At 35.8% G+C, this 25,070-nt stretch overlaps 1 protein-coding gene across 2 annotated transcripts in view; it reads left to right on the top strand.

Moving 5' to 3' along the window:
* GPBP1 (GC-rich promoter binding protein 1) overlaps positions 1 to 22,761 on the top strand; it is a 71,207-nt gene extending 48,446 nt beyond the window's left edge. The window contains exons 8-13 of one of the 2 annotated variants that reach the window (XM_024765346.1): positions 7,234 to 7,418; positions 8,030 to 8,170; positions 9,704 to 9,871; positions 10,342 to 10,529; positions 14,935 to 15,037; positions 21,778 to 22,761. In XM_024765346.1, the coding sequence (XP_024621114.1) occupies positions 7,234 to 7,418; positions 8,030 to 8,170; positions 9,704 to 9,871; positions 10,342 to 10,529; positions 14,935 to 15,037; positions 21,778 to 21,936 (944 nt within the window). In that variant the 3' untranslated portion in view covers positions 21,937 to 22,761. The remainder of the gene's footprint in view (positions 1 to 7,233; positions 7,419 to 8,029; positions 8,171 to 9,703; positions 9,872 to 10,341; positions 10,530 to 14,934; positions 15,038 to 21,777) is intronic. The other variant, XM_024765347.1, reaches the window with a different exon arrangement.
* Positions 22,762 to 25,070: the final 2,309 nt, after the last annotated feature.

Raw genomic sequence — 25,070 nt, 5'->3', positions numbered from 1 at the left:
ACTAGTTGAAAAGATGTTTAAAAGGAGGATGTACTCTTTACTGTGTCTTAGGTAAACTAAAAAGTGTGTCTGCATTAGAAAAAAGAAAATGGTTAATTGTGGCTTGATTGTTAAATTCCCAGTACTTCCCATAGGAATACAATGAAACTTCCATTGTATCACACTTCACTATTCCTTTCTTACTTTACCCCCTGGGTTCCCAAATATTGTTTTCCCCATTGCAACATTTAAAATAGCTATGTTCCTGAGGAAGACATGAGAGAATTTTAGGAAGGACTTCAGTAGAACTTTTCTAGTGCTACTTCCTTCCAGGTAAGTCAAAATTTAATAACGGAAATGTAATATGTATTAAAAAGCAACCACCACCAGTTTGTCCCTGAAACTGTCCTTTTGTAGATCAAAAATTGCAAGAGTCTAAACATAATATCCCAAATAAAAAATACTTTGAGTGAAAGTAGTCAAGCTATTTAAACTATGGTTAAATATAAGTTTAATTCTATTTAGATCTTAATTAGCTTTATTGGAAACACCCTACAGTTTATATCTGTAACTTCTGTAGTGTTTTGATCTTAACCAGGATCACTGTTGCTTGATGCATAAGATTAATATTTACTAATTAATTTATCTCATATACCTAATAATTTAAAACTAAACAAAAATTTAAGGCACTTCAGTGTGCCTGTGAGAATTTTAAAATAATTTACCTGGGTGACTGATTTGGGTAGTGAGAAAGAGAGAGAGAAAACGATGTGTTTGTGTGTCTGTATGCAATTTGAGACATTAGTGACTATCAAATTGATTTGTGTGTTTTTAGAAGTCCTGCTGGCTATTTGTGTTGGTGTAATATGTCAGGAACATACCACTAGCAGAGCCTAACATTTTGTGCTTAAGATACTAAATAATGAAAAACTTCAGTCACTAGTAATTAACTTAAGCATAGTCTTGTTTCAGCTCAGCGTATATATTTGTGTTTATTCCTTGAGAATTTAATGAATTTATTCCTGAGTTTTTCTCATATTTGATACAGTACTTAAGAGCATCAAGGCTCATCTTAAGAACTGTATTCATTTTTTTAGCCTTCTAAATCAAAGTTCTAAATCAAAGCAAATTGGTGACCAGCTCTTTTTATTTTTTTGGCTGTGTTGGGTCTTTGTTGCTGCACACTAGTTTTCTCTAGTTGCGTCAAGCGGGAGCTATTCTTCATTGTGGTGAGTGGGCTTCTCATTGCGGTGGCTTCTCTTGTACGGGCTCTAGGCGCACTGGCTCCAGTAGTTGTGGTGCACAGGCTCAGTAGTTGTGGCTCGTGGGGTCTAAAGCACAGGCTCAGTAGTTGTGGTGCACGGGCTTAGTTGCTCCGTGGCATGTGGGATCTTCCCTGACCAGGGATCAAACTTGTGTCCCCTGCATTGGCAGGCGGATTCTTAACCACTGTGCTACCAGGGAAGTCCCTGGTGACCAGTTCTTAAAGGTGAGCTGTTTTCTAGAGAATTCTAATGGTATTAACCACTAGCATACAGGTTGAGTGACATGATTGCACTAAATGCGTTTAGGTCATGAAAACAAGTGAAGTTTTTAAAGTGACCTTGTAAAAGGATTAAGAGAAGGGAGTCATCTTTATCAAATTTCTTTGTATGAAAGCATTCTGTTAGTAGATTGTTTATATATTGATATGACTACACTTTCCTTCAATGTCTTTCTTATATGAAAACAATTGTTAACATTATAACAAGAAGAAAAAGGTAATGCAACACATGTTCAAGGTTGAGAAGGAAAAATTAATAGTTTGATTAGACAACTTGACACAAGTAAATTTTATTTGGTCAGAGTTACACATAGCATTCATCATTTAAGTTTTCGTTTTAGAAATATATTTACTTAAGCCCACTCTTTTTTCATACGAGTAACATGGGGAACTTGTTAAAGGAAAGAATAGCATACTCCTGCTTTGACATAAATTATGTTAGTGAAACTCACTTGATTAAAACTCTCATATTACTATAAAACAAAAGATTTGTACATTAAATTAAAAATTCAAAACCAGCAAAATTCAAACAACATCAATCTGTATAAAAATCTTAAAATATTTTTCTGTTTTAAAATTAGTGTTCAACTGGATTTAATTGCTGTGGTACTGATTGTTTGCTTTTGATATTTGTATGTTATTGTAGCTTATGTGGTTAAGTTTCCTCTTCAAATTAGTGTGAAAACTTAATTAAAATACTGTTTATCCTTCCCTTGGCTGTATGCTTTTATTCACACATTAAAGTTGCCTCTTATGTCAAGATGAGCAAATTAAATTATTAACTGACATCACTGTGATGGTGAGGGAAAGGGCGGACCCCTGACTTAGTAGTAAACACTTAAAAACCTCTTAATTTTGACCATTCAGTACAGACTTGTTATTAGTATTTTAGTTGGAGATAGTATCCATTTTGAAGTATCTGACCTAGCAATACTTTAATTTCCATTTTCTCCAGTAGTATAATATAGTGGTTAACTGCATTGGTTTTGGAATCAGATAGGTCTGGACCCTAATGTTAGGTCTTTTACTTATTAATTATTTAGACTTTGAGAAGACTACTTAATCTCTGAGTGAATTTTCTTGTCTGTGAAATGAGGAGGATCACTGAACTAACACTAATGGAAAAAGCACTGTTAATATTAAATTGTCTACTGTGTCATATCCTTGGTCATGTCACAGGTGTTTAATACATGTTAGTTAATTATGTTGAAATCCAATATGTGAGGGAGATTCTGGTACATTTAATAAAAGGCAAAAAAGAGTGTCCTAAGTGATAGATTGAAAAACAGAAGTAAAAACTGATTGAATCAGAATGTATATATGTATGTATAAGGCAACTATATGGAGAGTATAGTTAAAGACAGAAAAGAACATGAGGAATTGAGATGTCAGCTCTGACTTACGTCTGCCCAGCTTACTTTGTATCAATATTATACATGGCAGTATTTTAATTCTAATCTTTCTTCAAAGGCTTGAGCCTTTCCCCTCCACCACTGGCTTTGGATTTAAAGGAACAAAACTAATTATAACATTCAAAGATACTGGGAGAGCATGAAATAACAAGATAATAAAAGGATATTTAAAGTCAGTTATTATCAGATCACAGTTGTCTGTGAGGATAGAGGGAAATAATGATATGAAAATCCAAAACATTTGCCTTTAGATATTTTGAAGGCAATTTGAATAAGAGTAACTGTTTATATGAGCTTGATAATAAGCACATATGACTTATAGAAGGAAGTCACCAAAGTCACTTACTTTCTAATTCTTGTTTATAAGTGTTAAAGTCTTTCATCAGTACATAAATTTTCTCTTTAAAAAAATGAACAATTTGGGTCTTTTTCATGTAGTTTACCAGTTGATAAAGTAAATGGAGAAAGTGTAGGAGTCGTCATTGGATACTGTTTGAATCCAACAGATTCAGCACTTTAACTCAGAAGGTTTGTGTGAGGAGAATTTGTAGAGATAATCTATGAATAGATGAGCCAGTTTATAAGTAATATAAATGAGGCAAATTTAAGTTACTAGTGCTGCTATCACGTTTTCCATTACTTATATGTGATAATTACCATCAAGAACTAACTTTCCCTCCCTCCCCTCCTTCCTCCCTTCCTCCCTCTGCCCCCATTCGTTCTTCTTGGCTTGTTTGCTCTTTTATTAATATTTAACACATTCTTATTAATTCAGGCTCTCAGGGTGTCTCCTGATCAAAAGCAGGGTCTCTGGAGTCCAAGTCCTCGATTTTGGTCAGTCTGTCTCATGATACCAGCACTTCAATAACCAGCAGCTGCTGGTCTTGGAGAGTCTCTCTGGAGAGGCTGCAGCTTACCCTGGGGACATAGACACACTGGTGGCACACACACTTGGGAACACTCTACCGCGTGAACACCACTGCTGGTGGCCGCCATTCTGGCCCATTAGACTAAGAACACTTTTCTTGTTCTTAAACAGGCAGGTTTATGTAGTATGTTCAGCATAGTTATATAGGATATAGGTTAGTCTTTATTAAAGGTGTTTATTTCTTTTATAATTTTTCTCATCTTCCATACTCTCGTGGATTTTAGGTTTCAATTTTAGGTTTAAAATTCTTGAAAAAGGACACCTTTAATTTGAAATACAATTGGAAACCTATTATAGTGGAGATTGTATATGACTTCTTGACATTTTTTCTAGTATTTCGTTTAAAGAAAACATTTTACTGCAACTCTGAGACAGGAACTGTTTTTCATTTTACACATGAGAGATTAACTAGTGAGGTTAGAGCAAATATTAAAATTCTGTAAATCTGGCACAAAAACACATGGTCTTAACCTCTGTACTATTTGACTGTGAATACTTCGTAAGTACATCAGCACTATGTCTGCTTCTCTTTCCTCCCAATCCCTGTCACCATCTTTTAGGTACCTTTATCATCTTTTACTTTACTACCTCTCTTCTATGACTGATTTCTTCAGCTTCACCCTTCTTCTTTATAGGATATTCTCTCATTCTTTGCACTGAAGACCTCTTTGAGGAAACTGTCAGAATATTTCTTGCTCTTAGGTGTCTAGAAAACCTGTTTTAGGAAAGGTGAACTTTGTAGTCAGGAATTTATATTGAGGCTTAAACAATGCCTGCTTGCTTATCTATTTTCTTCTGTCTTCTAGTTTTGATCAATGATGATTTACGTATAAAAATATTTTTTTTCTTCTTGTACCTTCTGCCTTCAGTGTGGGATCATTTTACTTCTGCCTAAAGTATCAATACGTTGTTTAGGATTTACTTTAGTAAAGATCTTTTCTTGGTGATTGAGATTGATTTTTGTCTGAAAAGATTTCATTTCTCTCTTTTGCCTTATATGGCACTTCAAGTCCCAGTTCTACAATCTAGGATTCTACAGGGCAGATGAATCCCCTCCTCAGCTGTTGGGTTCCTTTGTGCACACACTCTAAGCTGAAGTTTTTTCCTTTACTTCACTCTCTGGAAATATGTGTTGAGGTCATCCATTGCTGATGAACCTTCTCCTGTTCTTTCTTCTTTTTTAAGTAAATTTATTTATTTATTTTTGGTTGCGTTGGGTCTTCATTGCTGTGCACGGGCTTTCTCTAGTTGCGGCGAGCGGGGGCTAGTCTTCGTTGCGGTGCACGGGCTTCTCATTGTGGTGGCTTCTCTTGTTGCAGAGCATGGGCTCTAGGCGTGTGGGCTTCAGTAGTTGCAGCACGTGAGCTTAGTTGCTCCGAGGCATGCTCCGAGGGATCTTCCCGGAACAGGGATCGAACCTGTGTCCCCTGCATTGGCAGGTGGCTTCTTAAGCACTGCACCACCAGGGAAGTCCCCTTCTCCTCTTCTTTACTGTTGTATTTGTTTTCCTCCCTTATAGTAATTCTAACATAAGGATCTAGAAGAGAAAGAAGATAAACTTGTGTGCTTAGTTCGTAATATTGGAATAGAAGTCTTCATCAGTCATGTTTGAACTTACTTAATTGTGCTGTACTGAAAGAAACACCCCCTGCTTTAATACTTGAATTCCTCTGAGATCAGACCTTGCAGGCTCTTACTACCTTTTGCATTTCCCAGCATCAGTCAATCATTCTTCAGATTCCTGAGCTTCATTTAATTTAGATTTTGAGTACCAGACTGTTAAGATTTTATCTTATATTTTAATTTAAAGAATTGCTAATTTCAAGGATTTTAGTTATGCTGTAACCATCTGTTTAGCAGAAGTAATTGTAACTTAAACTGTTTAGCACTATTTCTAGCGTTCTTCATTGGCCTCTGTTTGAGATCATTATTCTTCATTTTCATTTTGACTTCATTTTGTTTTTCAGAAAAACTATATATTGGTGATGTAATTTGTGTCCTTATGTGCCTGAGAATATCTTTCTTAGCCTTAATATCTTGGGCCTTTGTAGGCAGCTGAGCAGTTGGAATGTTTGCCCTAGTAGATAAACATTCAGTGTTTAACTTTCAGAAAGATGAATCTTTTCTCAGTTTGCTTTAGGTTCTTGTTGTGTTGGTTTGTTTTTTTTTGGCCGTACCACACGGCTTGCGGTATCTTAGTTCCCTGACCAGGGATTGAACTTGGGCCCTGGCAGTGTAAGTGCTGAGTCCTAACCACTGGACTGCCAAGGAATTGCCAGGTCCTTGTTCTTTAATCCTTTAGCATTACAGTAAATGACATACCATATAAGGTCGATAGTTTGAAGAGTTCAAAGTTCCAGCTGGACTTTGAGAGTCCCTCCATGTCCCTAGGAGTCCTTGTTTAGTTTAGTTTTTGAGATAATGCAGTAGGAAGTTTGGTTTGTTTGACACAGGGCATCATCATATATATCTGTGCTACTCACCATCTCACAGAGTCGTATCTTAAGCTAATTTTAATTTAGTTTTTTTGCGATTTTTTTCTTTGAGTTAATTCTTTTCTTCTAAACTCTCCAACTGTGAAACTGATGCTTTCAGAGTTTTTCTAAGGGAAGAAAGACATATGTCTCTGCCATAATTGTGAATATGCTCACTGTAACATCTGTTTGATTACACATTGACTGATTAAACTCTAGGAGTAAGTTTTCATATTTTAGCAACTGTGGGTGTACTGAGAAAAACTTTCAGTTAGCAAATATTATTTCTAGTACTATCTTCAGAAGCCAGGACTGAGTTGGATCCCCTGCGACTTGCACAATGCCCTCTGTGTAGTTTGGATGGCCAGTAAATACTTGAATGAATTGGTATTATGAAAACAATTCCCCTTTTCATTAGTCATAACTTAAGTAGGAATTTAGAAATAGAGGGACTGTAGTTTCCTTCTAATTAGTAATAACTTTATGAGTGAGATAAAAAGAATGAAGGAATTAGGAAAATTCTCTTTTCAAAATGGAGAAGAGGAAAATATATTTTATATTTCAAGTCTTAAGAGCCATTAGGATGAAATTTGTAATTTAAAAAAATTAATGAAAAGTATGCTAGAATGTAGTTAATTTTGGCTGGGTCATAGTTAACCATTCTAGGAAACTAGCTGAATTCATCTTTGTTACTTGACATTGCTCAATTCTTGCTATGATTTGTTTGATTGTTTTAGCTTTATTTCTCAAGCAGGAATATAGTTCATAATTATTTTAGTCAGGAAGCAGCTGTTATTTTTAAATATAATCAAGTTTGGAATATACGATTCTTTTGGTGGTTTAATTTTATGCTAAAATTTAAACTGTGTAACTATTGCTCGTGCTTTATTTATGCAGAATATCCCCCGAATCCTAAATCTAGAACTCAAAGGATGCTGGTCATTAAGAAAGGTAATACAAAAGACTTACAGCTATCTGGATTCCCAGTAGTAGGAAATCTTCAGTCACAGCCAGTTAAGAATGGGACTGGTCCAAGTGTTTATAAAGGCTTAGTCCCTAAACCTGCTGCTCCACCTACAAAAGTAAGTTCTAAGTTGTTAAACATGCAAGTTTTAAGTTGATTATCAATTGAATTACTTTGACAAAAAAAATTTCACGTTGAAGTGTGGGGGTATTGGCGGGCTGCTGATTTCTAAGTGGAAAGCGTTGTTGGCCCACTGTGTGTCATTGATTTTAATTGTCTTATAAGTGGCTTGTGTGTTTGTCCATGTATGTTTTATTATTTTAGTAGTCAGTAGTAAATGAAATCTATAAATACTTGTTTTGCAAGATGTATCTGTGATATATTTGCTTAATAATAATGTATAAAATGCTCTGTCCTTTGTGTTCAGTTTTAGGTTTTTGAAACTCGGTCACTTGTGTTTTCTTGGTATTAGGCAAAAGAAACCTAACTTATGGTTTATAAAACTTTGAAAAAACAGCAATGTAGTTAGATGTTTTATCTGAATACCAGGTTTTGATTTTATTTGTAAAAAAAGATGGAAGAGAACCATGTAGAAATGATTAAGGTATAATACAAAAATAATTGTTTTTATGAGCCACATTTAGTCATTTTTATGTGTTCAGTTTGTTTTCTCTCTCTTCTATATACTCTGTTTTAGATACACATTAACGTTTGTGTGTTTTTCTTTAGCCTACACAGTGGAAAAGCCAAACTAAAGAAAATAAAGTTGGGACTTCTTTCCCTCATGAGTCTACATATGGTGTCGGAAACTTTAATACTTTTAAATCAACTGCCAAGAATTTTAGTCCATCAACAACTTCAGTGAAAGAGGTATGGCATTTAAAATTACTCCTGAGTCGGGCTTCCCTGGTGGCGCAGTGATTGAGAGTCCGCCTGCCGATGCAGGGGACACGGGTTCGTGCCCCGGTCCGGGAAGATCCCACATGCCGCGGAGCGCCTGGGCCCGTGAGCCATGGCCTCTGGGCCTGCGCGTCCGGAGCCTGTGCTCCGCAACGGGAGAGGCCACAACAGTGAGAGGCCCGCATACCGCAAAAAAAAAAAAAATTACTCCCAAGGAGGGAAATGTATCTTAATCATGGTAATTTAATTAACAGTGAACAAAAGGCATAGATGCATTAAATGAATGCATTAAAATGAGATATTTTAGTTCTTTCAGAAAACTTGATTCAGATACTTCCCTCCATTTGCTAACTTTTTTTGCAGTTTAAGTAGGGATAATTTTTAAAATTTCTAACAAAATTTCCAAATATCCTAAAATGTAGAGAAAAGCATACAGTGAAACACCCATATACTTATCAACCAGAAAGAGTAATTTTTAAGAGAATTATTATGAAAACGGGTATTTTGACTTTTGCCGCAGAGTTACGCTATGCTGTCTGATTGAACCTGGACTAAAAATAAGGATTTTTATTATATAATCTTCTTTTGGGGACAATGGACACTAAGAGAGGGCAGAGAGGAGGAAGAAGAGGGAAAGGTGCATATTATTATTTTACTGACCTTGAAGTAGCTTACGTGTTTCTTTCTCATTTGGCCAGCTTTCTGAAACTTCTAGATCAGGGACTTCCCTGCCCAGTTTAGGGTCAAAAGACACTTGTGACTGTATTGTTATAACTGAGATTGGTTTGGGTACTATAGTGGAACATTATAACCGCTCACATTCTAGTTCTCAATCATAGAATTTTAGAGCTCTGATGGAAGGACGAGCATTCTCAGCTGGTCGGTTGTGGCTTAAATTCTGTAGACGTTATTGCCAACAGTTAAGCATTTTGGTTTATTCCCATGGCTTAAAAAATACCTGTGACACAGAATTCTAACATTCTCTTTTCTTTTGTACTCCACTGTCAAAATGGACTCCAGTACATGTTCTGTTACTGTCCCCTCCTGCTCTTCCACAAAAATTTTCCCTCGTAAAACCCTATCTGATAAACTCAATGTGTACCTGTGTGTAAAGAATTATAATAGTCGTATGGGAAGCTGTTACGAACCTTAGAACCTTAGAACTCTGTGGAACGCAATTTTAAAAACTGCTTTCTTTTTTAAATTATAGAAATGTTTAAGCAATTTCAGGATTCATTTTATAAAATAGTATTTAAAGTCCTAATTTAGAATCATAGTTCTTGGTATTATCAGACCTTAATTGTTTGGGGGATAAAATTTTTATGTTTACTCATTCAGTGGGATAGATAAAAATGGCAGAGTGGAAAACAGAGTTTAAAATAGAATTTAAAATCAATTTTGTATTGGGAAGAAGGTGAAATAGAAAGTCATGGTAGTTGTAAACTTTATATTGATATTAGTTCTCTGTCTACATTTATCAACATTTTTGATTTTTTTTCGTAGTGTAATCGCTCAAATTCCTCTTCACCTGTTGACAAACTTAATCAGCAGCCTCGTCTAACCAAACTGACACGTATGCGCACTGATAAGAAGAGTGAATTTTTGAAAGCATTGAAAAGGGACAGAGTAGAAGAGGAACATGAAGATGAAAGCCATGCGGGCTCAGAAAAGGTAATTGAACTTGCAGTGTAATTCTTGGTTTGACATTAGCATGTCATTGGAATAGGTGGGCCAATATTATTTATTTAGGACCTTTGAATATTTTCATATTTCTGAAAGCAAGGCTAGCTAGCTATTTGCATAAATAATGAATTCATTTCTAAAATAGATTTTTCTTACTCTGTAGTTCCTGTGCAAAAATGAAATTTAAAATTCCTGTTCGTGTTTGTGTTTTCCCCATCTTACCTACCTTTATTTATCCTGTTATTTTTGTCTTTATTGAATAGATGTGAATACATAGAGTCAGAAAGCTGTTGGTACCCTTCACAACTTAGTTTTACATCTTATGAAACTGTCTCCTAAATGAGTATATAATCATTACAGTTGTTTTATCAATGAAAATCTAACCAGGATCTATTTAAGTTTTTTCTTTTAAACAGTTCTATTCTCTAACTCATTTTTTTTAACCCTTCAAAAATCAGGATGACGACTCATTTAATTTGCATAACAGCAATAGTACTCACCAAGAAAGGGATATAAACCGAAACTTTGATGAAAATGAAATTCCACAAGAGAATGGCAATGCCTCGGTAATTTCCCAACAGATCATTCGGTCTTCAACCTTCCCACAAACTGATGTTCTTTCTAGTTCACTTGAAGCAGAACACAGGTTAGTATTTTTGCGTTTGTCTCTACCCAGAGTTTTGATTTTATTATAGAAAGTTGATTTATTTTTTAACAGCTTCATTGAGATATAATTTATATACTATAAATTTTTTACTCAATTCACTAATTTTTGGTGTATTTGTGTAACTGTCACCACAGTCTAATTTTAGAACATTTCTTTCACTCCAAAAAGAAACCCTGTGCTCATTTACAGTTACTCCTCATTGTTACTCTCTGTCCTTAGGTAACCACCAGTCTGCTTTCAGTAATACTTTATCAGGGTTCATCCATGGTATAGCATGTGTTTCTCTGAAAATTGAGTGATATTTCTTTTCCATGGCTTCAAATTTTCTGTAATTTTTTTTTTTTTTTTTGATTGCGGGATCTCAGTTCCCAAACCAGGGATCGAACCTGGGCCACAGTAGTGAAAGCCTGAATCCTAACCATTAGGCCACCAGTGAACTCCCTGTAAACTTTGATTCTTAAGTTACATACTCATATTGCTTGATTTAACAACTTAGGCATCAGTGATACAGTTCTCAAGGATGACAATTTTTTTGTTAAAAAATATGAAATAGGCACATATATTACTACTATTATCAAGTTTCAGTATGTCGTCAAGGTATTGAGGATAGCTTCAACATCAGAGCGGTAGTTGTTACCTTGTCTAAGCACCAAATGAATTAATAGAAATGAGTGCCAGAGAAATTCAAGGGAGTTTTGGGGTAGATAGCATTATGGCTTGAGTACCAGTCAGAGTTTTAATTGGGACCTAAATTAAATCTTAAAGGGTGAGACAGTACGGGCAAGGGTACTGGGTAGTCATTTTGGAATAAAAAGGGGCATGAAAGGATATTTAGAGTTGAACACATACCTAGTTTGTTTTAGGGTTAGTGAATAGAATATCTTGACAGGAGTGTGGAGTCCTTAATGGAATTAGAGATAAATTGAAAAGGCAGGGCCTTAGAGATCTATTCAAGCTCTTTCAATGCTTCAGATGAAGAAATAGCTCAGGGAAGTGAACAAATTAGCCTGTGTCTTATACCTGGTTTGTGGAGAGTAGGATTTGTGACCCAGGTCTTCTACTTCTAGTCCTGTGCTTTTTCTAATGTAAGGAATTTGAATTTGTGGTCATGGTGTTAAGGTTAAGGAGTTTGTTCTTTAGGAAGTGGGAAGCCATTGAAAATATTTAGTGGAGGGTGGTAATTGTGAAAATGGTATCAGGGTGATTTGATAATAATTTGAAAGAGAATGGGAAGAAATGCTAATGAAAAGGCAAAGTGCAGATCACTGTTGTGGTGTATTCCTAATTGTGGGGAATAGGGAAATACAGTTTTCGTTTTGAAAGCTATTCTAGAAACAGTTAACAGTTACAGCCCTTGGAGGGAAGTGGAAAGAGGAGAGAATGGACAGTTAGGAATACTTGTTTTTCATAAAATTTGAAATAATTTGTTCCATCTGCATTATTATTTAGTTATGATTCAGTTTTTAAAAGTGAAACAAGTAAAAGTAAGGATCTAGTGAAAGGTGTGAGATTGTTTTTACCAGTCTAGATCTGTAGACTCTGGACTGGGTGGCATTGAGAATGGAAGTGCCATTCCACAGGGAGTCCATCTAGGTTACAGTGAAGACAAAGCATTAAATGATTAAAAGAAATGTGAGAAATAGTAATTAACAGTGATGGTGACTACATTTTAGTCCAGAGGCAGCAGAGTTTGGTGCAATGTATACTAACTTAGGAGGCAAAAAACCAGAATTCTGCTCCTTTGTTTGCTGTCAAGTAGGCAAATTGTTTTTACTTAAGAGATCCTGGTTCTTCGTCTGTAAAATATGGGTATAGTGTTACATTTTATTTCCAGTCTGTGAGCACTTTCATGAGATTGTTTGAAAATGTGTAAAGGCTACAAAGTAGCCAATATGTGACAGGTTCAATTTGAAAGATGAGTTAGGTGTAAAAAGGAGTATGTTTAAGGGACGTAATTATGGAATCTTAAAAAAATATGGTTCTGAAGAACATAGGGGCAGGACAGGAATAAAGACGAAGACGTAGAGGATTGATTTGAGGACACAGGGAGGGAGAAGGATAAGCTGGGACGAAGTGAGAGAGTGGCACTGACATATATACACTACCAAATGTGAAATAGATAGCTAGTGGGAAGCAACCGCATAGCACAGGGAGACCAGCTCCGTGCTTTGTGACCACCTAGAGGGGTGGGATAGGGAGGGTGGGAGGGAGATGCAAGAGGGAGGGGTTTGGAGATATATGTATACGTACAGCTGTTTCACTTTGTTATACAGCAGAAGCTAACACAACAATGTAAAGCAATTATACTCCAATAAAGATGTTTAAAAAAAAAACAACAGTATAATCAGACTAGTACAAGATATGTGGCCATATAAGAAACAGAAGCTTTAAAGGCTCTAAGTCAAACGCAGCAGTCATGGCTACAGTATTCTTGTTTGCCCAACTAGAGAAAGTGGTTGATTCCCTGTTAATCTTTTTTTTTTTAACTGAAGTATAGTTGATTTACAATGTGTTAGTTTTTGGTGTACAGCAAACTGATGCAGATTCTTTTTCATTACAGTTTGTTACAGGATACTGAATATAGCTCCCTGTGCTATACAGTAGGACCTTGTTGTTTATCTATTCTTTTTTAAAATTAATTAATTTTTGCCTGCATTGGGTCTTTGTTGCTGCATGCGGGCTTTTCTCTAGTTGCGGCGAGTGGGGGCTACTCTTCATTGCGGTGCGGTGGCTTCTCTTGTTGCGGAGCACGGGCTCTAGGTGCACGGGCTTCAGTAGTTGTGGCGCGTGGGCTCAGTAGTTGTGGTGCACCGGCTTAGTTGCTCCGCGGCATGTGGGATCTCCCCGGACCAGGGCTCGAACCCGTGTCCCCTGCATTGGCAGGCGGATTCTTAACCACTGCGCCACCAGGGAAGTCCATCTTCGCAAAACTTTTAATCTTTTGAGCGAAGAACTGTTCCAGGTGCTTTTTATAGTCTTCCAGGGAGTTGAAGTTTTTTCCATTAAAGAATTTTGTAAAGACCAAAATAAATGGAAATCTGAAGCTGCAATGTCTGGTGAATATGGCTGATGAATCAGAACTCCCAGCCAAGCTGTAACAGTTTTTGCCTGGTCAGCAAAGAAACACGTGGTCTTACGTTATCCTGATGGAAGATTATGCATTTTCTGTTGACTAATTCTGGATGCTTTTTGTCGAGTGCCGTTTTCAGTTGGTCTAATTGGGAGCAGTACTTGTTGGAATTAATCGTTTGGTTTTTCGGAAGGAGCTCATAATAGAGGACGCCCTTCCGATCCCACCAAATACACATCACCTTCTTTGGATGAAGACTGGCGTTTGGTGTGGTTGGTGGTGGTTCATTTTGCTTGTCCGATCTCTTCCATTACACATTGCTGTACGGTATCTACTTTTCATCGCCCGTCACAATTTGTTTTAAAAACGGAATGTTTTCGTTGTTAATTATTAAGTAGAGAATCGCATGCGGAAATATGGTCAAGAGGGTTTTTTTTCTTTTGCTTAACTTACGTGGAACCCAAACATCAAAGCGAGTAACATAACCACGCTGGTGCAAATGATTTCCAGCGCTTGATTTAGATATTTTGAGTATTCCATTCCACATTATTGTACAGTATCCACTTTTCATCACCCATCACAATTTGTTTTAAAAATGGAACGTTTTCATTACATTTAAGTAGAGAATCGCATGCGGAAATATGGTCAAGAGGGTTTTTTTTCTTTTGCTTAACTTACGTGGAACCCAAACATCAAAGCGAGTAACATAACCACGCTGGTGCAAATGATTTCCAGCGCTTGATTTAGATATTTTGAGTATGTTGGCTGTCTCCCGCATGGTATAACGTTGATTGTTCTCAGTGTGTCGATTTGATCGCTATTGACTTCAACTGGTCTACCTCACCATGGAGCATCGTCCAGCGAGAAATCTCCAGCACGACACGTCGCAAACCTCTTTTGACACGTTTGATCAGTCACAGCACCTTCTCCATACACTGCACAAATCTTTTTGTGCTTTTCAGTTGCGTTTTTATCTTTCGTGAAATAATACAGCATAATATGCCAAACATGTTCTTTGTTCCATCTTCACTGTTAAAATGGCTACACAAAAATTCACCAATTTTGGTAAGCTTTTTTTAAAATGCATGTTGAATATGACAGCTGTTACAATACAGTCTAACAAAATTGTTTCAAAAGAAGTTAAAGACAACTAAGCGCTACTAGCGCTACTAGAGCCATCTTACAGAAAAAAAACCGAACAAACCTTTTGGCTAACCCAATAAAATGGATCATGTTTTCTTGCTCACAGTGTAAAAGGAATTATCTTACTTGGGTTAAGTTCTAAATTAAATTTATTCTTTCCCCCCTTTCCAGATTGTTAAAGGAGATGGGCTGGCAAGAAGACAGTGAAAATGATGAAACATGTGCTCCCTTAACTGAGGATGAAATGAGAGAATTCCAGGTTATTAGTGAACAGGTAAGAAGAGCTGAATCATATAAGTTCACTTTAAAAATTGCCCTTCCTTAACCAGAACAACATATAACTAAGCATTTTTGGGGGGTGGGGAGAAAGAAGGTTTTATAGTTTTATTCAGGAATTTGTTAAACATCACACTGTAGGTCAGATTTGCCTTTCTTTTAAATAGGTCTGCAATGCTGACTTCTTTAAATCCATGGATCTGCAGTGCTTAGGAATTAGTGTAAAGAATATGTCTGATTTGTCACTTTTCAGGTATTTAAAAAATGACTTGGGGATAAGAAGTAGAAAACAGCAGTAGCTTTGCCAAATGTAGCTTCATTTTTTTATCCTTTTCTTCGCACAGGAATATTTTATATTCTAGAACATCTTTTTTTAATGTCTTAATAGTTGCCGTTTTGAAAGAGTATTCCTTAGAAAATGTACAGTAGAGTGTCAGGGAGTTGAGATTTTTCTTTTTCAAATCCATTATGGTTTTTTAAAATAGTTCTGGTCATGCAGAAGTGATTTTCTATACGGAGGTATTATAATTTATATTATAATCTTCAAAACACTTCTTAAATGTTTTGAATGAAATCTTTGAGGAAATTAGTTACATTTACTTCATAATAAAATAGACTTCATCGTCCTAATTAAAAATTTGTGGCAAAATACGCATAATGTAAAATTTACGATTTCAACCATTTTTAAATGTACAGTTTTGTGGCATTAGGTACATTGACATTTTTATGCAGCCATTACCACCACTCACCTCCAGAGCTCTTTTCATTTTGTAAAACTGAAACTCTGTACCCATTAAACCATAACTTCATTCTCTGCTCCCCCAACCCTGGGAAACCACCACTCTACTTTCTGTCTCTGAATTTGTCTGGGTTCCTCATATAAGTGGAATCATGCCGTATTTGTCCTTTTGTGACTGGCTTATTTCACTTAGCAGAATGTCTTTGAGATTCATCCATGTTGTAGCATGGGTCAATCAGAATATCCTTTTTTTAAGACACAATAATCCATTATATGTGTATGTACCACATTTTGTTTATCTATTCATTCATTGATGGACAGTTGGATTGTATCCACCATATAAATGCTGCTGTGAATATGGGTGTATAGGTATCTGTATCTATCTGTATCTATCGATCTATAGATAGATACCTATACACCCATGTTCACAGCAGCTTTTATATCTATAGATAGATAGATAGTCTGTAGATAGCTGTAGACTCTATCAATATCTGTAGAGTCCCTGTTTTTAATTCTTTCAGGTATTTACCCAGAAGTAGAATTGCTGCATCATATGGTTATCTATTATTAACTTTTTGAAAAGCTGTCCTACTGTTTTTCTGTAGTAGCCACACCATTTTACATCCCCACCAGTGGTGCTCTCTTCCCTCTCATTTCTCATATTTTTCTCCCAACACCATTTGTTGAAAAAGACTGTGCTTTCTGTATTGAATGGTCTTGGCACCCTTGTTAAAAATTATTTGTATATGCAGGGGTTTGTTTCTGGGCTTGCTATTCATTGGTCTTCAGTTCTGTTTTTGTGGGGTTTTTTTTTTTTCCTATAAATTTATTTATTTATTTTTAATTTTGGCTGTGTTGGGTCTTCGTTGCTCCACATGGGCTTTCTCTAGTTTCAGTGAGCGGGGTTACTCTTTGTTGCGGTGCACGGGCTTCTCATTGTGGTGGCTTCTCTTGTGGAGCATGGGTTCTAGGCGTGCGGACTTCAGTAGTTGCAGCACATGGGCTCAGTAGTTGTGGCTCACTGGCTCTAGAGCGCAGGCTCAGTAGTTGCGGTGCACAAGTTTAGTTGCTCCATGGCATGTGGGATCTTTCCTGACCAGGGCTCGAACCCGTGTCCCCTGCATTGGCAGGCAGATTCTCAACCACTGTGCCACCAGGGAAGTCCCTTCAGTTCTGTTTTTATGCCAGTGCCACATTGTTTGGATTGCTGCAGCTCTGTAATATGGTTTTTTTGGGTTTGTTTTTTGTTTTAAAGGATGGAGGAGGCTATGTTTAGTGTTGAGTTCAGCTAAATTCAGGACCCTGGGAAAGCCAGGACCTTTTTCTTTCTTTTTTTTTAAATAAATTTATTTATTTTTGCCTGCATTGGGTCTTGTTGCTGCGTGTGGGCTTTCTCTAGTTGTGGCTAGAGGGGGCTACTCTTTGGTGGGGTGCGCTGGCTTCTCACTGCAGTGGCTTCTTTTGTTGTGGAGCACGGGCTCCAGGTGTGCTGGCTTCAGTAGTTGTGGTGCGTGGGTTCAGCAGTTGTGGCTTGCAGGCTCTAGAGTGCAGGCTCAGTAGTTGTGGGGCACGGGCTTAGTTGCTTTGCGGCATGTGGGATCTTCCCAGACCAGGGCTCGAACCTGTGTCCCCTGCATTGGCAGGCGGATTCTTAACCACTGTGCCACCAGGGAAGTTCTGTAATATGTTTTGAAATCAGCAAGTATGAAACTTCCAACTTTGCTCTTCTTTTCAAAAGAGTGTTTTGGCTATTCTGGAATCCCTTGAGCTTTTAGAAGAGTTTTAGGATGGGTTTTTCTGTTTCCGCAAAAAAATACCCGTGAGATTTGATAGGGATTACATTGAATCTGTAGATTGTGGTAATATTTGCATCTTAACAATGCTAAGTCTTCTAATCCGTGAGTATGGGATGTTTGTTAATGTATTTTAAATTTCTTTCAGCAGTGTTTTGTAGTTGTCAGTGTAGAAGTCTTTTACCTCCTTGGTTTAGTTCATTCCTTATAATTAAGGATAAGTATTTTTTCTTTTTAATGCTATTATAAATAAAATTGTTTTCTTTTTTTAAGAATTGTTTTCTTAATTTACTTTTTGGATTGTTCATTGTTACAGAAATGCAGCTGATTTTTATGTGTTGGTTTTATGTCCTGTAACTTTGCTACGTGTGTTAGTTCTCACAGGTTTTTAAATAGAATTTTTAGATTTTTTACATATAAGATCATGTTGTCTGTAAACAGATAATTTTACTTCTTTTCCACTTTCATATTTCTTCCTTCCCAGTTAATGTAAATTTTTTATTCAGAAGTTAGTGAACCATGTTATTTTTCACAAGCTGATGATGGGTAATACTTCTGAAGGATTTTTTTGTTATGTTTATTATATTGTCCAGTTTACAAACAAGAAATTCACGTTAGGTGTACAGTTGGGTGAGTTTTGACAAATGTATATAGCTGTATGACTGTGATCCCCAAAAGTTCCACATTGTCCCTGTTTGCATTTAGTTCTTTCACTCCTAGCTCCAGCCCCTGGCAGACACTGATTATTTGCTTTCTGTCCCTATAGTTTTGCCTTTCCACAATTTTTTTTTCCTGGATACCTTTTTTTTTACATTAATTTTTATTTGAGTATAGTTGATTTACAATGTTGTGTTAGTTTCTGCTGTACAGCAAAGTGAATCAGCTATACATACACATATATCCACTCTTTTTTAGATTCTCTTCCCATATAGGTCATTACAGAATATTGAGAAGAGTTCCCTGTGCTATACAGTAGGTCATTATTAGTTATCTATTTTATATATAGTAGTGTGTATATGTCAATCCCAATCTCCCAAGTTACACAGTGTTTTACTAATTGAACCATATATTGTTATAGTCCTGGATCTGGTTGCTTTCATGCTTTTGAAACTCACCCATGTTTGGTGAGTAGTAGTCCATTGTGTGGGTTTGCCATTTTGTGTATCTCTTTGAAGGATTTGTTTTGAATCTGAAGAAAGGCATCAAGAAAAACCACTTAATATCATTACCATAAGGTAGTAGTCAAGGAAAACATAATATTGCCTGACCAAGATAATTGGCTTTAAAACCCTGTTATGACTGGGGCAGGTAGATAAAACCCTATTGATAATAAAATAATTAACTGATATAAAAAATTTGTGCATACTGTGGGTTGGAGAGCAATGGCCTGTAAGTATAATGTCCATTTTTTAAAAAACTAAAGATAAAGACATGGGTATATTTATGTTAATGATGACATGTCATTTGACATTTAGATGCCTAAAAAACCATTAGGGCCTGATGCTGTTTATAAAAGTATTCGTATTGTATCTGGTAACAGTTGAGAATCTGAGTTTAAACTCCTCTTCAAATTCTGCAAACATTTAAGTGTTCACTATGCCCAAGATTTTAGAGTTTATAGAGATGAGCTCCTTCATAGTGCTGCAGTTTAATGAAGATAGGTAGATTCCCATATAAAGCAGAATGTGGTAGCAGTTTTCAAAATATTTAAGGTGAGACAGGAGAGAGAGAGTGTGTCATGCAAATTCATCAAATGTTTCTTGAGGTCCTATTCTAGAGTGCTGGGAAAACAAAAATTTTTGCCCACGTAGAATTTACATTAATTAATTAATATAGAGGTCAACGCCAGTTGCAGTGATCTGGAAAAGCATAATTGAGTTGGGTTTGAATTGGCCTTTGTCAGGTAAGATGAGGGAATGACATGCCTGGTGTAGGGAGTGAACAAAGGCAAAAGTAAGAGTTCAGGGTATGCTGGGGTTCAGAGTGGCTGGAGCATGGGGTAGAAAGATTTTAATGAAAGATCTTGATAACAGTAATAAGTAGGGTGAGTCTAAGTCCTAGTTTGCCTTGGAGAGTCCCAGTTTATGCATGTTAATCCCACTGTATTTATTAATGGCACATGTTTACTCATTCTCAAAAGTGCCCTAGTTTGAATGATAAATTAATGTGGCCTCCCTAATTGTGAGTAACGTCATGTGAGCTCTTAATGCCCTCTAGGTAATTGTGCTAAGTGCATCTTTGTAGTATTTGTATGAAGTCGGTAATATCATTAGTGCTGCTGTGTAGATGACAAAACTTAATTGGCTCATAGTGGTTGGGTAACTTTCTCTAGGTCTGTACAGTGTATATCATTAGTGGAGTTGGAAGTTGAGCCCAAGTCTGGCTGACTTCATAGCCTGTGCCTATAACTGTGATATAAGGTTGAAAAAACACATTGTGGTCATATTAAGGTTTTTGTATGCCATGTCAGGAGTATAGATTGTGTTTTATTATAGGAAACCTTTTGAGGTATTTTTAGGTATGTGAAACCATTTGTACATGTGGAAGTACAGGTATAGTGTAAGATGTATATTGGAAGTGTAATTGTGAAGACTAGGATCAGGATGGCTAGTTGGGAATATATTGTAATAATTAGGGAAGGGGTAAATGAGGGCCTGAAGTAGAGAAATGACAGTAAAACGTGGTCTTGATGAGACTGAGATCTGAAATAGAATCAGCAGGATTTTGAAATTTCAACCTATGAACTGATAATTATATCATTATTATAGACAGGAATGGAGGAGGAGGAGCTGGTTTTAGGAGACTGTATATATATACACACATATGTATGTATATGTGTAATTCTATGCATTTTACATAAATATATGTATATGTAAAATAGACGTGTGTGTGTCTTTCCCCCCCACGCCCCCCCCCCCGGGGTGGGGGGAGGGTGCAGGCATTTAGAGAAATCAGAGATAAAGATCAGATTTGGTTTTTATCATAATTGTCCACAGTTGATTTTAAGCTGTGGAAAGATTAGGTGGCACTGGGTGATAAATCATGTGAAGCAAGGATAGAACTTTGAGGGATTAGAAAGGTGTACCTTTAAAAGAGAGATGAGGCGTATTTGTAACCATCACAGTGGCTGAGAACGCCAGAGACTGAGAACACTGAGAACATGGCTTTTGTTTTTCTTAGTAAAGTTGGTGGTGAGGTCATTTGTTCAAAGTAAAGGGAGGTAGCTAAATAGGGAGGGAAAAAGGAAAATTGAGAGCTAATAAGACTCTAGACTTGTTATTTCTAGTTATCAAGGTCTGTAGCAAAATTAGCTGTGATGTAAGTTGCCCTTTGGGTTTGGATCTTACCCTAATCCTTATGACTTAAAAAAGCCCTCTAGACTATGATACCTATAGATAGTTCCAAATCTTAACTTATTATATAACTGGATTTGGTCTTACAGAAATTTGTATTTCTCATTTTGATAAAACTTACCAGAGTCTCAGACATTTTTCTTACTTATACCATACTTACCATACTAACCCTTCAGTTCTGATTTTCAGAAATAACTTATTTTTTTCAATATCTTAATCTCTGTGGTTAAGCAAAGGCCTCTGTTTGATTTTGTTACCTTGTACTTACCTTATTTGAATACTCCTTACTTACTGGAGTACTTTGTATTCTGGTTATTCTGCAAAGTATGAGTAAAGCGGATTGTGTAGTATGTTAATAGCCTAGTTAGGTCAGAATAATAAAAATAACAGCTGTAGCTTAATGGTTGCTGATTATATTGTAGGCAGCACCTGAAGATATTTATTACAGTTCTCATTAAGGAAATGAAAATTTGGGAAGGTTAATTCCTTAACAAGTGACAGACTTAGAATTCACACCTACCCTGTCTGGATCCAAAATCTTTTCACTAGACTAGTACTATATACCATATACATATATACATATACATATATATATATTTTTTTTAATAGTGGTTTGGTAAGTTATAAATGCAGTTCTCCCAAAGGTAGTGATTTATTCATAGGAAATACTTTGTTATATTGGTTGGATCAATTACCTGTATCTAACTAGTTTTTCAAAAATGATATCATAATCTATGGAGTTTTATTACCTTTATTGCATTCATGGGTACATTTGATTATTAGAGCATTCTTAATTTGTAGTAACTCTTGGAGGATAGTTTATTTATTCCATTTATTTTTGTTGACATTTTAGTTACAGAAGAACGGTCTGAGGAAAAATGGTATTTTGAAAAATGGCCTGATCTGTGACTTCAAGTTTGGACCCTGGAAAAACAGCACTTTCAAACCCACTATTGAGAATGATGACACAGAGACAAGTAGCAGTGACACATCAGATGACGACGATGTGTGAAGGATTTCCTAACAGCTTTAGAAATTTTAGTGTGATACATCTCTCATACAGTTTGGGGTGAATTGTAAAAATGAAGAACTATAATTTATGTAGTAAAATACCCCATTAGAAGATGATTTTTTTGGGGAACTTCAATATGAAGAAAACCAAGAATGTTGTGTTGGGCTGTGTTGAACATTATTTCTTTGTTAAATGAATGTTGTAGAAATGAGGACTTTGGTTGATCCAACATTGACTTTCTTCATCACTGCAGCATTTCTCTGACTAGCAATGTGACGATGTAACAAATGAGATTTTCTCATTTAATAATAAAAAAATTGTGTAATGTTTTGCAAAGCTTCTGTCTTAAAATGTCCAGGTCTTAAGAAAAAAGGCAGCTTACACTGTTTTGCTTGCAGAGTCATATCTTTTTCGTACAGTGGAAATCCTCAAGTCCACTTTGTGCGGCTCCCCCCACCCTCACCCCTCTCCCCTGCAAAAAAAGGACAATGTAGCATGTTGGCTAAAACTGGAGCAAAGTGCACTAAAACATTAATTTCCTGAACTCAACTATTGTACTAGTCACCTTTTAAAACATAAATTGCTCTTTAGCCATTTGTAGTTCAGTAAATGTTACAGCAAAGACTTGCCACATTTTCTTCCAAATTTTAAGAGGTGATTTTCAAGAACTTTATTTGGGTATGTTGTCAGACCAGGATTTTCAGAGTTGATGGAAAAGAGTCTTGTGGGAAAACTTATTTTGATAAATTATTACACATGCAGAAAAACTGATCACACTGACTGGATCTGTCCACAACATGAAAAATAAACTGGATTTTCAGAATATTGTCGTTCTCTGTAGTGTTAAAGGTATTGGTCTGTAAACATAATGTGGTTTATTCACTTATTAAAACAAAGTTAAACTTTATTAAAGATGGTGATTACCTTTTGAGTTTAGAGAAAGCAAGCTATGGAAAATAGCTTTTTTATTATCAACTGCTTAAAACGTTTATTAAATGAATGTTAACCACTTTATTTTTCATTTGCACATTAATTTTAGAATCATTTCTGTTTACTGCTCACTGGAAGAGTAATTTTGCTTTTTTTTTGTATTTTTGATTTTTCTGACTTTGTTTATCCACATTTACTTTAGCTTCCTCCATCCCACTCCCATGTTTAAATATATTCTGATTGTAAAGAGCATAATCTTAGAGCAAAAATGTTTTCGGTTTTATGTCTGATTGAGGTAATCCTCAAGATTTTTAAATTGTGTTTTCTCAGAAGGCTTCAGTGTTTTTGCTGTTTCCCTTTCAGTAATCCTGCCCAAGTTTCCCAGCTTCCACCAGAAGCCAGATTTTTTTGGTTTACACTGAGACTGGTGGTGTTGGGGAAATTTAAATAAAACACAATTTCAACCCCACAAAACTTATGGAGGGTGGCTTAGAGTGGTAACAAAGTATTAAATATATCTTAAAGTTGTCATTTAAAATCAGCTTTTATTATATAATATGCCACAAGTCAGTCCAGTCACTTAAAGTAAAATGTAGCATTAGCCACAAGAGAACCTGAAAGTATGCTTTCACAAAGCGCTGTCAGTATCATATATTGAATGTTTTGGGGACTCCTAGATTTCACTATTTCGTTTATGGGTTAATAAAATCTATCAGATGCAAATTGTATTTGCTAACACAAGCTAGAAGGGATCTGAGAAAAGTGGTTTACATTTGAAATCTAATTTAATGTGTTTTCTAAATAGCTTTCAGAAAAGATTCTGGAATTTTTAATTTTTTGGCATTTTCTGCTTTCTATTCAGATAATTTTTTTTCTTTTTTGCCTTAACTCTTTATCAGCAGTTATTACTTGTTTACTGTGCATTCACACATTGTCATTGAATGTGTTTAGTGTGGCAAGACACAACAGTGTGATTATGTGTTACATTATAGCCTTAACTAGTTTGGCTACTGAGTGGGTGGAGGCATACAAATGTATTTTGATAGAATGGTTAAAGCTTAGCATAATTTTAAGTTGCTGTTGAAATACGGGCAGCTGGTAGAGTTTGAACCGTATTGTTTGAAAGGGAGCCCACAAGTAGTATAGAAACTAGTTACATTGTACATCTAGTGTGAAATTGCCAAACCCAGGACATAGAGGCCTGAAAAAAAAATTTACTACTTTTAATTGCTTCAAACTCAGTTTCTCTGCAGCAAATTCTTTTTTACAACCACTTTATTGTGGTATAAATTGGCATAAACTACATATTTAAAGCATATAATTTGATAACCTTTGACTTGTGAAACCATTGCTGCAATTAGGGGTAGTGAATATATGTCAGGCTGAAAAGCTTTTTAGTGTTTCCTCCTTTGTGATCCTTCCTTTTTACTACTCTCCTGTCTTCCCAGCCTTTTTTTTTTTTTTAATGAGCAAAATTCTTGTGGTAATGGGTTTAAAATAGCATTTCCAAAATTGTATCTTGTTTTATATTAAGCGTTAGAATAACTTTTATTTCCATAAATATATTTTTATTAAAGTTAAAATGTAGAAGTATTAATCTAAAAATAATCAGATCGACTTGATAATATTAGATTTACCTTAATTACAGTTCAGTATGTTGAAGGGCTTGGTATCTAAACATTTTTAGTTCCTTTTGCTAGTGTTTATATGTAATGATGTTAGAACATGATTATATAAACATTTTAAACTTATTTAGGAATAAGTTTAAATAATAATAATGTCTTAAATAACTTATTGACCGTCCCCAAAATATAATTGACCTTAACCTGACATCAGATTCTACTGGGATGATCCATAATCTTTTACTCCAAAAGTTTGTGAAAGATGTTTTATTAAAATGTGCTTTTATTAGAATTCAGATACTTGGATTAGAAAAGGCACTTGTGAAATTTTTCTTCGAAGTGAGATTTTTATTTTGGCTTATAAACTTAGGGATATATTGCTAGGCTTTTATATAATAGAGTATCACCAATTGTGAGAGGTGGATATTGTGACTTTTCTTTTTCACAGTCGTGTTTCTGGAGGTTATAATCCTTACTTCGCTGTTGATGAATGAGTGAGCAGGGCATTTCAAACAATAGTAAAATCCCTAAAACCTCCAAGTGCTGCAGAGAAGTTTTGATCCTACTTTGTTATTTAATGTT

The sequence above is a fragment of the Neophocaena asiaeorientalis genome, unplaced genomic scaffold, assembly GCF_003031525.2.
Source record: "Neophocaena asiaeorientalis asiaeorientalis breed wild unplaced genomic scaffold, Neophocaena_asiaeorientalis_V1.1 scaffold198, whole genome shotgun sequence".
In the NCBI taxonomy this organism is placed as follows: Eukaryota; Metazoa; Chordata; class Mammalia; order Artiodactyla; family Phocoenidae; genus Neophocaena; species Neophocaena asiaeorientalis.
This window is presented reverse-complemented; position numbering and strand designations above follow the sequence as displayed.